At 41.4% G+C, this 14,848-nt stretch overlaps 1 protein-coding gene across 3 annotated transcripts; it reads left to right on the top strand.

Moving 5' to 3' along the window:
• Positions 1-1,063: 1,063 nt before the first annotated feature.
• LOC124147007 (neuronal acetylcholine receptor subunit alpha-9-like) lies at positions 1,064-13,981 on the top strand. Of its 3 annotated transcripts, none has more exons than XM_046517599.2 (7): positions 1,064-1,240; positions 2,485-2,609; positions 3,323-3,367; positions 9,551-9,660; positions 10,184-10,722; positions 11,465-11,652; positions 12,260-13,981. In XM_046517599.2, the coding sequence occupies exons 1-7, from the start codon at positions 1,177-1,179 to the stop codon at positions 12,563-12,565; spliced, it is 1,377 nt and encodes a 458-aa protein (XP_046373555.2). In that variant the 5' UTR covers positions 1,064-1,176; the 3' UTR covers positions 12,566-13,981. The 3 variants fall into 3 exon arrangements, with proteins under 3 accessions (XP_046373555.2, XP_046373556.2, XP_048252673.1); XM_046517600.2 differs by having other exon boundaries at positions 1,080-1,140; XM_048396716.1 differs by lacking the exons at positions 1,064-1,240; positions 2,485-2,609 and adding an exon at positions 4,292-4,364 and having other exon boundaries at positions 3,341-3,367.
• Positions 13,982-14,848: the final 867 nt, after the last annotated feature.

Below are 14,848 nucleotides of genomic sequence, written 5' to 3'. Positions count from 1 at the left end.
GGTGACACGATATTCGTAATAGATTTATGTTAACACGGCTCTATATTGTAGGGATCTTGCCATCTGGCATATCACGCAGTTCAATGACGCTTTAATATTCCTCTTTATCTGTACTTTGTACAGGAAATATTAACTGTTCGAACAGACCTAGTCATAAACAATGTTTTTTATGGAGGGAGAAAACAAATTCAATGTAAATAACAATGTATGGAAGATAATACCTAAATGGCTCTCAAAGGGGACGCGTACTGTTGTTACAGGTGTGAGTGGCGGGTTCTACCGGTCGGGCAGGACTTACCCTATTCGCGGACAATTGGTGTCATTACTGATTTTAAGTGCTTCATTCATAAACTTTTCACTCCTGTTTTACATTTTAGGCCAAATAGTATGTTTTCGGCAGGAAATCGAGACTGGTTATTCTCTGGCATTGACGTTTTGTGTTGTGTATTGGCGTGACTGCATCCACTTCGCTATAGGCTCAGGCTACCCATTATCGTCTTGCCACCCTCATGTCATAGTGGGGTTCATGTAACCCATCATGTTCCACTTTGGGGGATATTGTTAGAGCTAGCCTTCATAAGACATTTACTTATCTCTGCGTTAAAGTGCTCCATGACATCAGGTTGAACGTGGTCAGATGCCATACACACGGAGGAGAGAAGTGTCATGACAATGTTAATTGACTTGTTGAACACTGCTTTTAGGGCGTATCGACTCCTGATACCAGGTTTTGTTAAAGGGTTTGTTTGGATAAAACATTGATCAGACGAATGACCAAATATTACGTTGTTATTTTTAATAACGTGTACCCAACTTTATTGTAAGCGCAGTTACTTTATTTCATTAGTATATTAATATTATGCATGCACAGACCTGTACATGAAGATTAAAATCGAACGACACATGCACATAATCTAAGATTACCATGCATTCGAAAGAAGAATCGGTCCTACTTTTATCGATCAGGTCAACAATCTGTTGAGAAATCAAGCACGTGTTTAATATTGATAATGTCGCGGCGCTACGAGCACCAGGAATGTTGCTGTAGTCAAGTTTTCCTGCATTGTCGATCAGTTGGTCATATGGCGAACCGCGTAACGATACAGCCCCCTCTTCCTAGTATTGTAGCGGCATTCACAGGTATATTTCATGTGATCACCCAGGTGTTGAAGGAGCATGTCTCAGGTATACTACATATGGTTAGCTGTGTATATCTTCAAGCCGGTCCTCTGTGGACATTGTGAGTATAACTCGAACTGCTTTACTCGAAGTACTTTACTCGACATATCGTCAACGACGTTACTTTTAGGCCCTGGCACAAATCATATCGGTATTTTTGTTTCATATCAAAACTCCGCTAGTCTCGAGCTACCGACAGTTCGAAGTTGTTCGATTTTCCCCGACTTCGAGTTATGATTTTAATATAACTGTTTTCGTATTATCACATGAAAGTTAAAACGATATATTGATATTTTCGTACACATACGTAAATGAGTACAATTGTGTATGTGTGACTCACCAGGAGAAAGGGGACCAAATGGTGCTAAGATACAATTGTGCCATGCCGTCATAAAGACGTTTGACGTCCACTTCTTCTGTAAAGATAGCCATGTGTGACGTCATGTATCTCCGTAATAAATATCAAATATGGCTTGTATTTTTGCGTTCGTAAGATGCTGGTTTTTTTTAAATACAATGAAAAGTGCAAATGTGATTTTTCACGTAAAGGTCCCTTATCTCAGGGTTGGTCACATACTTTTCTTAATGTAGAAAGTCAATGATGTGTGCTCCTATGTGGAATTGTGTAGTGGTGATGTTGGTGCAGTTGTCTCCGATGTCACGAGTTGCGGGAATCCTGTGATTGTCGGAGGTTCCAATCCGAGATACGCTGTGAATATACTTCAGAACCACTCATTTTGCTCGTAGGCTTCACCCTGGTTTGATTTTGTTTGATGTTTAAAGCCACACTAATAATTCAAGCTATATGACCCCGGTCTGTAAATAATCGAGTCTGGACCAGACAATCCAGTAATTAATATCATGAGAATCGATCCACGACATTGGTATCGATGACATGCATCATCCAAGTCAGCGAGCTTGACCACCCGATCCCGTTGGTCGCCTCTTACGACAAGCATGGTCGCCTTTTACGCAAGGTTGGGTTGCTGAAGACCTATTCTACCCCGGATCGGCACGGGTCTCACCAAGGAAGTAAACTTGATACAGGTGTTATAGTTCAACAAGGTGGTAAACGTATAACTTCGGGCTGGCCAAGTAACGGCCCAATCATTTCGCAGTTATGTTTCCTTCTACGCCCAATGGAGTCTGTTTCGGCGGAAAGTCGACACTGGTTATTGTTTTCGTTGGCGTTTTATATTTCCTACCACTGTTCAAAGAATTAAACCAACTTCCTTCACTCTCCCATAATGAAGGTTATCACATGTGTGCTCATGACGATAATGTCAACATCGCTATGTAATTCAGGTAGTAATCAAACATGTGACGTTCTGGACACCTTGTTGGGATCTTACCAGAAGAATATGCACCCTCGCTGTGACACACCTGTGGAGATAGACCTAGGCCTGGCACTCAGACAAGTTGTCAGTCTGGTAGGTTTCGACTTCAAGTAACAATGTGTACCCAATATCTAAGTTACGTTTGTTTAACGCCAAGACTCAGCAATATTCCAGCTATATGACGGCGGTCTGTAAATAATCGAGGCTGGACCAGACACTCAAGTTAAGAGCTTCGACCCACGCAATTAAGATACGATGACATGCGTGAGCCAGGCGACCCGATCCCGTAAGTAACCTCTTGGGACAAGCATAGTCGCCTGTTACGGCAAGCATGGGTTTATGAAGACCTAATCTGATCCAGATCGTCACGGGTAAACGGTTACGGCTGTTATCTTGTTACGGCATTGATCTTGAGGTTATGTGGTGTGATGTCCTGTTTTTATGTTTAATGGTCACTGTTTCCGGTTCCCTCTTGCAACATATTGAACATGGAATTAATCACAGTTAATCGGTCATATGTAATTATATTAGCGATATCCATTTTCAGAATGTCAGTTTGGCCTGTCAGTGTTTGTTTGTTTGTTTGTTTGTTGTTTAACGCCGCACTCAGCAATATTCCAGCTATATAACGGCGGTCTGTAAATAATCGAGTCTGGACCAGACAATCCAGTGATAGACATCATAAGCATCGATCCACGCATTTGGGATCGATGACATGCCTGACCACCCGATCCATTTAGTCGCCTCTTATGATAAGCCTGTCAGTTAACATTACAATGAGGATACCGCATATATATCTCTTACAGGCTGAAACCAGGCAGATTTTGACAAGCAACGTTTGGATACGTCTAGTAAGTAGTATCTGTTTATTACAATCAACGTTATGATACGGGTAGTAATTTGTATCTGTTTATTACGAGCAACGTTTGGATAGGTAAGTGATTAGCAGCTGATTCTAACAAGCAACGTTTGGATACGTCTTGTGATATCTGTTCATTTCAGTCAAGCAACGTTTGGATAAACGATTAGAATCTGATTATTACAAGCAACGTTTGAATACATTTTGTGTATAGTGTCTGTTTATAACAAGCAACGTTTGGATACGGCTAGAAATTTGTATCCGTTTATTGCAAGCAACGTTTGTATACGGCTTGTGAGTAGTATCTGTTTATTACAAGCTACGTTTGGGTACGGCTAGAGTGTAGTATCTGTTTATTACAAGCTACGTTTGGGTACGGCTAGAGTGTAGTATCTGTTTATTACAAGCTACGTTTGGGTACGGCTAGTGAGTAGTATCTGTTTATTACAAGCTACGTTTGGGTACGGCTAGAGTGTAGTATCTGTTTATTACAAGCTACGTTTGGGTACCGCTAGTGAGTAGTATCTGTTTATTACAAGCTACGTTTGGGTACGGCTAGTGAGTAGTATCTGTTTATTACAAGCAACGTTTGGGTGTGGACAGTGAGTCGTATCTGTTTATTACAAGCAACAATTGGGTACGGCTAGTGAGTAGTCTCATTACATTACAAGCAACGTTTGGGTGTGGATAGTGTGTAGTCTCTTTTCATTACAAGCAACGTTTGAGTACGGCTAGTGATTAATATCTGTTTATTTCAAGCAACGTTTGGGTACGGCTAGTGATTCATATCTGTTTATTACAAGCAACGTTTGTACACAGTACACAAAAAGTATATTATTTTCAAACCATGTTTAAAATTATGAAAAGAGGTTTAGATTTTACCAAAATCACTTTGAAATGCAGACACTTATTACAGATTCTCACAGAGGGTTTACCATTTTTACGTGGTAGCAGGTGGTCTTGTCTACATCGCACAGGCCACAAATCAGGTGACGTTAGCAACGTTGTTCACGAAGAGTAGTTGGATAGGTGACCGTTTTCGTCAAATTCACTCCTAAAAGGGCCTCAGGCTAAGGTCCTGCCCTACACTGAAGCACATTTAGCACATTTAGCACACGTAGCACATGTTGTACATGTATCTTTAGGTAAGTGGTACATGTATCTTCAGGTAGGTGACTTTGATCGAACGATGCCTCTGTTGCACCAGACCGCCTCCGTGGTCTAGTGGTAGAGCGTCTGCCAGGAGAGCGGAAGGTCCGGGTGTCGATCCCCGACCGCGTCATACCAAAAGACGTTAAAAGATGGTACTTGTTGTTACCCTGTCTGGCGCTCGGCATTAAGGGGCTAAAACAAGGACTGGTCGGCTCGGAGTCAGTATACTGTGTCTGAGTGGGATATTCATGTTAAACTGCGGCATGGTATCTCAGTGAGCTAGCACTATAAATCGTCATCAGTCCGGACTAGTACAAGCAGCCACACAAACACACACACGTGCATGAACGTCGCTATATAAGTGCAATAATCTTGAACGCGACGTTAAACCCCATTTCACCTCACCTCACCTCACCTCACCTCACCTCTGTTGCACCAGCAGAATGTGGGTAACCGGTTGGTTAAGATGTTAATGTGTCTGTTAATGCTTCTTGCTCCTCAAAGACAGCTTGGGGTTTAATACTCCCCATGGAGTTGAGAATGCAAATTTTGTACACACTAATCCATTGACCTGGGTGATGATAATGTAAAGCGCCTGGATGCTGCCTGGTTGGAACTCGGCGCCATGTAAATGTATTATTATTATTATTATTATTATTATTATTATTATTATTATTATTATTTTCATAAGCTTTTGAAATTGGCAAAATAATTTGTGCCATATTCATATCTTTCTTTGTGGTAACTGGTAGTGTAGTGATATATGAGAGAGAGAGAGAGAGAGAGAGAGAGAGAGAGAGAGAGAGAGAGAGAGAGAGAGAGAGAGAGAGAGAGAGAGAGAGAGAGAGTAAGAGAGAGAGAATAATGTTTATTGTAGTGTCACATGTTATATACACTTCATACTAAAACACGTACACAAATAATACAATATAACATCCGACTAGGTATGGCCTACGAGACACTTAGACATAAAAACAAATTATAACGTCATGATCTGGATAAGGTAAATTAAGACATATACTAACATAATGTTTAAAGTTAAGATTGGGTTATGAACACGCACGCACACGCACACGCACACGCACACGCACACGCACACGCACACGCACACACACACGCCAAATTACTTTTAGAGTCACGCACATATGTACTTGATCAAAGTATTACCATTGAAATATTTTCTTAGTTTTATTTAAAATTTGCATTGATAAAGAGGCAAGTTTTGATAGAAAAATATATTCCACGCTGATGTTTACGTAATAACGAGATATGTGTGACATTGATCTGTTGATTATTCCGATTAGTTACTAAATACATACGTATTATCCCTGGGATGAAAGTCCTTTCGATGTACAAGTTTATCTCACATGCAATACCATACGTGTATAGTACACGTTTCTTAACATGGTAAGTGAAATGTAACATAGTCTCTCCTGGTCAGGGGGCACGGGTGGCCTAGTCGTCTAAGGCGCCGCGAACACGCCAGAAACCAATGATTGTGGGTTCGAATCCCGGTTCACCCCGATTATGTTTCTAGGTTTGTCAGCACCACACCCGTGCTCGTGGGTTTCACCGAAGTGGTAAACGTCCGAGACCTGCATCACTTCGGGCTTTCCTCCCACATTAAGCTGGCACGCAGCGATATAACTGGAATAATGTTAAAAGCGGCGTTAAACCCAACTCACTCACTCTCCTGGTCACGTGTTCTGTGCAACCGAAACCACCATATCCCGGGAATTCTAGTTTTCAATGTTTTAAAAATTCGATATCTGAAAGACGATAAGCGTGATTTCACATATCAACCTTAAGGACGTTTTGTGAGATTAAAGTGTTTACTTCGCTTTATCAGTTGGCAGAGGCGGTCACTCGGCATTTATGAAAACAAACACTTCTTAGAAACAGGATAAACACACCAGGTTGTAGTTCACTTCATCAGTTCTTTTGTATTTAGATAAAACTATCCATTAAAATATGGCAGAGGAAACTTCCGCTTTGGCTACACGCTATCCCATAAGGAAAGTGCACAATGTACATATTCGGACATATACTGAACCTAATTAAAAACTTCACACTCCTAAAATTTTAACATTTTGACCAGTTATCATTGTGGGCCCTTATTGTGTATTTAAACAGTAATGGCCACGTATTGTCTTCAGATAACACCCGTTTTTGTGCAGGTGAATCGATCAAAATCATGTGCACAGACCTATAGTGGCAAAAGTGTTTTTTCACGTGCAACTGGTCACGTGGCCATAATACCGCACGTGTTTTCAGCCATTCTTGTTAGCAGTCATTAACAAAAAAAGAAAAACACAAGAAAACAAAAGTCTTTACGGCCATTTGTCATGCCACGCCTTTCAAATGTGAACGTGAATGTGAACGCGAACGTGCCATCGGCACATACAGCAAACGGGTACCACCGCTGATCGCCCTCGGCCAGGTCGACCACGTGTGACGTCACATGCAGAGGATCGTCAGATTGTCTTACGTTACCTCCGTAACCGATTTTTGACGGCTACATCAACCAGAAATGAACTGTTTAGGGGTAGACTGAGTGCGCAAACTGTTCGAAACCGTCTGAGAACTGCTCACCTTCAAGCACGACGGCCATATTGCGGGCCGATTCTGACTCAATTACACAGACGTCAACGTCAATTGTGGGCACAGCGACACTTACGACGGACTCGGAGAAATTGGAATCAAGTCGTCTTCAGTGATCAATCCCGACTTAATCTTCGATTTGCTGATGGTAGGGCGAGGGTGTGAGGCGCCGTCATGAACGTTGCGCAGAGTTGTGTACAGGAAGTTGACAGATTTCGAGGCGGAAGTGTCATGGTGTGGGGTGCTTTCTGTGGCAATGCACGTTCGAGGCTTCTTGTCATCCGTGGCAACCTCAACGCTGCTGCTTACCGCGACCAGGTACTGGCACCAGAACTTCTGCCTTTTATGGCAGCACATGGACCCGGTTTGATCTTCCAACACGACAATGCCAGACCCCACACAGCAATTTTGACAAGGAATTTCCTTCAGAATGCCGGAGTCAACGTCATGGACTGGCCGTCAAGGGCTCCCGACCTCAATCCCATCGAACACGTCTGGGATGCTTTTGGCAGAAGTCTGCGCACTCTCCAGAACCAACCACAGAATTTGCAAGCTCTTGGCACCATTTTGCAGCAACAGTGGCGTCGTCTTCCCAATCATGTGTTCACAAGCATCACAAGGTCCATGCGGAGGCGTTGTGTGGCAGTTGTCAACGCACATGGTGGCCATACACGCTACTGAACTTGTGTGCCATCAGATTCTCGTGCTTGGGACTTATGATTTATACTGTTGATGTTATTACCGAATATCGTAGGTGCTTGGAACAAATTATGGTTACCACCTTTAATTAAAATCCTTCTTTGGACATTAATAATTAAAAATTACCTTCTCTGATACATTTGTCCGTTGTATGTCATATATAGGATTACTTTTAAAAATGTGAAGTTTTTAATTTGACTTAGTATATTTACTTTCATACATGTATTGTTGTACATTTAAAATATAAAATGAGCTCAGAGAATGTAGATTTATTCTCTTACTGACAGTCGATGTATGGCTGAAATAATGCCGATATGATGTTAAAGTTTAACTCACTCTTGCTGATAACGATTATATTGCACGTTGAAAATATATACTCAAAAAAGAAAGGCAAAACGGATATTTTTGGCCATAAAAGCAAAATTAGCGGACAAAGAGGTGCAAAATGAAGAGGTTTTATGTGTTATAATATCAGTGAGCAATTTCCCGGATCAAAATGATCACAACAAGGACATGCAAACCATTAGTCGGGAAACACGTACGATTCCGAAAAACCCACCCAGAGCATTAACAAAATGACGTGGAGCTGCACGTAATGCACGTACAGCAGCACTATGAACGGTCGCAGTTTAACAACATGCCAAGATTAACAGAAGTGCAAAGAAACAACGTCATAGGCCGCTTGCAGGCACTGGAATCTCGATCAGCTGTAGCCAGGGTTTTTAATGTAGCGCCCAAGATCCATCACAAGGCCATGGGATCGGTTTCAACAGCATGGGTCAACACGTGATCGGCCAAGGTCGGGACGACCAAGAGTAACCAACCCCGCCCAAGATCGCTACATCCTACTGCACCACCTACGTGAAAGGACGACCACAGCCACCTCAACTGCATCCCAAATACCCGGACTGCGCAGAATCTCCGACCACACCGTACGAAACTGTTTTAGAGCAGCAGGTCTCCGAGCAAGACGTCCTTGTGGGCGGCTATCTCTCAGCATGGCAGGACAGGTTTGGTCCATATCCAGGGCAGTCTTACGGCTCAACGATACATCAACAAATTTCTCCTACCACACGTCCTCCAAATTGCAGCCAACGGCAACGGCGTATTCCAGCAGGACAACGCTCGACCGCATAGAGCTCGGATCACAAGAGCCTGTCTACACAACAACAACGTTGATGTTCTCCTCTGGCCCTCCAGATCCCCGCATTTGAACCCGATAGAGCACCTGTGAGATGAATTGGATAGAGGGCTACGCCGACGTCAACCACAACCCCAGACATTGCAACAGTTGGCTTTTGCGTTGCAGGCCGAGTGGGCTACCATTCCCCAGGATGTGATTCGCATACTCATCTCTTCCATGGGCAGATGTCAGGCCGCTATCGATTCCAACAGGGGACATATGCGTTATTGATGGTAGCTGACCTTCACCTTGGACTTTTCCTATGTACCGATAACTGAGATGACTACAATCACCAAGTGTTCTCTCCACAACAATTTGGCTCAATACCTTGTACGGTTCCTCGTAAAAATGTTCCTACCCCACACAGATTTGGCTTTGCGTTCCTTTTTTTGAAGAGTATACATGAAAAACTCTCTCACTGTCATAACGGTCTTTAGAAAGGGGGCATTGAAGATTACCGCTAGTGAAGAATGTTTGACATTAACATTGATTCATCTGAACCTCTGACCATTATATCAACTTTTTATTCTCTGGCCTCAGAATTGGACAGACTGTCGACTGGCGTGGAATGTGACCGACATGAAGGGGACGGCGATTGTTTACGTTCCGTTCGACCGTATTTGGACCCCAGACATGACTCTGTATGACGAGTAAGTTGCATGTCATGTGGTTGTAGTCATTCGGTGATGTCCCTGATGTCTCGTCATCATCATTCTCTACAAACTCTCACGTCACATTCAGGTGTAACAAGTAGTCCGCTTTTAGATGTACATACCTTTTTTTTCCCTGAATAATGTCTATATATGTCAAATGTTAATGATTAATGTTATTCACGAAAATTCCCATGTCATTCTTTCAGTGGCTACGTATCTAATATAAGCGACAAAATCCTTTCCATAACACATCTCAACATGTGATTGTACAATTCAGGCTGTATCATGAGCATGTGTTCCTGGATAAAAATCAAATAGTGATGATACTAAGGGGTAAAAAACATGTTTTCATAGCGGATTTAAAAAGATGTAATTTCTGTATATTCACGTGAGAGTATTTTGTTTTAGTATTAATTGTACGTGTACTTTAGACCATGTGGCCCATAATACTGAATAAACCTTCTGTCTGACTCGTCATGTCCTCACCATGATCTACAGATGTGTTTTCTCATTACTCCAGCACTGCCTTTGGAAGCAACATAGCCATGTCTGAGAGGAAGTTCCATAAGCTAGCCGTGACCAGTGATGGTATGGTGTCACAGAAGTTCCCCACCGTCCTCAGCAGCATCTGCCAGGTCGACGCCACCTACTTCCCCTTTGACAAGCAGGACTGCCCCCTGCAGTTTGGCTTGTGGGTATATGATGACTCCGTGGTTGTTCTGAACAGCGACATGGATGGTGACACAACCTCTTACCAAGAGAATGCTGAATGGGATCTGACTGGGATTGGAGCAATGAAGTGGCCTTATTCATTCAATGGTTTAAACTACAGCACCGTCACATACACTGTGTCCATTCAAAGACGACCAGCGTTTTTCATGGTCACATTTTTCTTCCCCTGTTTCCTGATCTGTAGTATGTCGATCCTTGGGTTCCTCCTTCCACCAGCCTCAGGAGAGAAGGTCGGACTGCAGGTCACCCTGCTGCTGTCTCTCACAGTGTTCCAGTTCCTCACACTCGACACGCTGCCACCAAACTCCAAACCATTGCCACTCATGTGTAAGTCTATTGGATTTTAATGTGGAATGACTCTTCTTTACTCTGCTGCTAAATTGTGTCGTACATAAATCAAAGTACAGTAAACTACGGTTATAACGAACTCAAAGGACCACTAATTTGAGTTCGTAATAACCGTAGTTCGTTATAAGCATATATGCAACAAATGGTCAGGAAAAAAAAGTTCGTTATATCGATCAGTTCGTATTAAATTACTGTATTAACACATGATACCTCTATTGGGTACTGTTTTGACCTTATTAGGCACATCAGCATGAAAAGGTAAAGCACACCTTTAACTTCGGTTTAACCTTAGTGGATGTTACAAGACTTAACGGAGGAGATGCGTCACCGACGGGATTCGAACAACGATCTCATTTGCGATATTTTGTGAAATCATCTTTCGCCTTTGAGACGATACATATATGTCAATTTATCATCACGTGTGTGTGTGACATTTCGTAACTTCTTGTTCTGTATATTTACTTCAACATGTTTAATTAAAGTGTTGAGTCGCTCAGGCTCTCAAACAAGATCGAGGCGATTAAAAAGCTCGGCAAACACGTTTAAAATCCTTCGTGAAAACCTTATGCCTTGAACAGCGAAGAGTTGATATTGTTGGTATATTGATAACTGCGGCAAAAAACACTCACTAACTCACAGGGCAAGGGGTGAAAAAAGACGAATAACTCATATATTAACCTTTTTAATGAGCGCTTTGAAGTTTAATATTTCAATATTTCAGGCATTTATCTGGTGCTCATCATGCTTCTGGCGAGTGCATCATGCGTGCTGGCTGTTGTGGTTCTCAGGGTTCATATGAAGGGCGAGCAGGGCTGGAAGGTTCCGTCTCTAGCACGGTCTCTTCTCATCAACAAGCTTGGCCGCCTACTACGGGTGAAACGGCCACACATTCTCAGAGAACATGCAAATGTATGTAGCTCATGATATGAATCATGGAATCTGTGTCTATAGCAATTGTTTGATTACCTTTCAAAGTGCCTGATTTAAGTATCTCTTAAACATAACAACATTCAGTAAAACTTTCAAAACGTTCTATGTTACACATGTGGATACATTTCCAAATTTGACGCATCAGTGATCAAAATAATGCCTGGTGTAAATCATTGGTGGGGCAGGTTCGCCTCACGTTTTGGCAAACACCTGGTAGCATCACTATTTGATAACGACGATTTCTTATGAGTATGGAAAGGGTTTTGTAGCTTTTATTTAAAGCTTCACTCATATGGTAACATGATCGTGGAATGTATCTGCGGAGTTGTGTATCTTATAACAGGGCTACTGCTAGTTGTTTTACAGTAAGTATAGTAGCACTTCGTAATACATACATTCTCTATCAGTAGGGTATAGACGAGATGTGTTTTTCCGTTTGAACGATGAGGGTTGCAGACTGATATTTGTGTTCCTGCTATATTATTGACCAAATATTATAAATTATTTTTTCAGAGTACATATCGTTAAATGATTTAGAATATTTAACCGTTGACAGAATATGGCTGATATAGTTTTGTTTTACCAGGGTATCCTAAATAAAGATAACCAAACAGCAAGTGTCAGAGAGTCATCCCTGCCGCACACCTCTGAAGCAGCATCTTCAACAGCATCATCTACAGAGTTGGGGGTCGTCTTGACTTCATTTGAAAAGATCTCAAAGAATCTGAATCATCTGCTCAAACATCTCAATGATGAGAAGGAAGCACATGATTCGATGGAATACCAGGACTGGCTTACCATCGCATTCACCCTGGACCGAATGTTCCTCATCCTGTATGCGGCCCTGTCTGTCATCACCTTCATCATCTTCCTGATTCAACTCTCAACATGATTCCATTGGAGTCGGACGGACAGTTTATAGCTCCATGGCCAATAACACAGTTTGTTGTGTTTTTCATGGCCTTATGGTCAATAGTACCGTTTGTTGTTATTTTCATGGCCGTACGGTCAATAACACATTTTGTTGTGTTTTTCAAGGCCGCATGGTCAATAGTTCCATTTATTGTGATTTTCATGGCCTTGTGGTCAATAGTACAGATTATTGTGTTTTTCATGGCCTTATGGTCAATAGTACAGTTCATTGTGTTTTTCATGGCCTTATGGTCAATGGTACCATTTATTGTGATTTTCATGGCCTCGTGGTCAATAGAGCAGTTTAATGTGTTTTTCATGGCCTTATGGTCAATAGTACAGTTCATTGTTTTTTTCATGGCCTTATGGTCGATAGTACAGTTCATTGTGTTTTTCATTGCCTTATGGTCAATAGTACCATTTATTGTGATTTTCATGGCCTCGTGGTCAATAGAGCAGTTTAATGTGTTTTTCATGGCCTTATGGTCAATAGTACAGTTCATTGTGTTTTTCATGGCCTTATGGTCAATAGTACAGTTCATTGTGTTTTTCATGGCCTTATGGTCAATAGTACCATTTATTGTGATTTTCATGGCCTCGTGGTCAATAGAGCAGTTTAATGTGTTTTTCATGGCCTTATGGTCAATAGTACAGTTCATTGTGTTTTTCATGGCCTTATGGTCAATAGTACAGTTCATTGTGTTTTTCATTGCCTTATGGTCAATAGTACCATTTATTGTGATTTTCATGGCCTTGTGGTCAATAGAGCAGTTTAATGTGTTTTTCATGGCCTTATCGTCAATGGAATAGTTTATTGTGTTTTTCTTGGCCTCGCGGTCAATAAGACATGACACATTTTTACGGATAACAACTTCTTTTATTCTTTATAACGACATTTCATGACTGCTTCTTGCCCCTTCATCGGGTGCATACTGAGTAAGTGTAATGAGTATATATACGTGATGATATCTTTACACATAGCTAAATACCTTTCAAAGATTTTATGGTCAATAGCACAGCTTATTGTGCTTTACATGGCCTTATGGTCAGTTGTACATTGTGTATGTCGTGGTCGTATTGTTGACAGTACAGTTTGTGTTTGGTTTCAATGTTATACACATGTCGCATTAGACTGTCACTATCGCGCGATGTCACAGTGAAAGTGCATAGATCATTGACTACAATTACAGGTAAATGTTAAATGTATAATGTCATGCCATTATCAATTCACTATAAGTTATGGATAAAAAGTTCATTTTATGTTATGGTATTTTATGGTATGTTTCACAACCCAAATTTGCATTTGAATAAAGGGAATTATTGGTATTTGTTCTCAGGTACAATTTACCAATATCATAGACCTTTCATTTTAGTGAAATAAAACACTGATATTGCCCTAGCTATTCATATAAAATGGACTGGAGACGCAAACTGTCACACAAAAGTGGATTGTTATGGGTTCCTAAAATTTTCATTGGATGGATATGGTTATTATTTTTACGACCGGTTCCGTGGGGCCGAGAAGCAGAAGGTCAGGGGTTCGATCCCCGAACGCGCCCCGACCAAATATGTCACAAGATGGTGGTCCCTGGTCGGCACACACACACACACACACACACACACACACACACACACACACACACACAATCTTGGTTTAGGAAGACCCAACTAGATGTACGAACACCAATCTTGCAAATAACTCCAATCATGACGATTAGCAAGGTGGCAACGCATTCTATGCAACAAAACACGTTTCGCAAATTGTTACACATGCAAATGTTGTTGTGAACTGCGTGGATTGGATGTCATTCACGTTCCATATGAAGAGATCAGGACTCCAGACATTACACTGTATGGCGTGTACGTGTAAAGATGAAACACAACGAATAAATCAATGTATCCAACTGTGTGCTATACACATTAGTCAAACGCTTCCAGGAAGTGTAACGTGGGTATGTGATCGATGACAGGATGAATTGTGACATAACCATACACAAAAAAGATCCGAAGATCCGAATGTACTTCTATGATGTAGGTATCTACTGCGTCTTTGTGATGCTTATGACCAGCATTCCCTCATAGTCCTCATAGGCTAAGAGAACATGCATGCAAAGTGGTACGTCAAGCAAACTGTCCAGTTGATTATATATATTTCTTATAAATTAAATATAAGATTGTTTTTTGTATTATGGTTAACTTTCTCAGCTGAAATCATCTCTGATAATTTATATAGTTAAAGTAAATATTAACAAAATCCTTCTCT

The sequence above is a fragment of the Haliotis rufescens genome, unplaced genomic scaffold, assembly GCF_023055435.1.
Source record: "Haliotis rufescens isolate VD_foot unplaced genomic scaffold, xgHalRufe1.0.p SCAF_1, whole genome shotgun sequence".
Classification (NCBI taxonomy): domain Eukaryota; kingdom Metazoa; phylum Mollusca; class Gastropoda; order Lepetellida; family Haliotidae; genus Haliotis; species Haliotis rufescens.
This window is presented reverse-complemented; position numbering and strand designations above follow the sequence as displayed.

What these genes read in the sequence shown, in the direction of transcription:
- LOC124147007 (XM_046517599.2), top strand. Translation starts at nt 1,177, where the DNA reads ATGTCTCAGGTATACTACATATGGTTAGCTGTGTATATCTTCAAGCCG. An exon ending in GCCGGTCCTCTGTGGACATT is followed by an intron (nt 1,241 to 2,484) that starts GTGAGTATAACT and finishes TATGTAATTCAG; the next exon opens with GTAGTAATCAAACATGTGAC. An exon ending in TTCTCAGAGAACATGCAAAT is followed by an intron (nt 11,653 to 12,259) that starts GTATGTAGCTCA and finishes TTGTTTTACCAG; the next exon opens with GGTATCCTAAATAAAGATAA.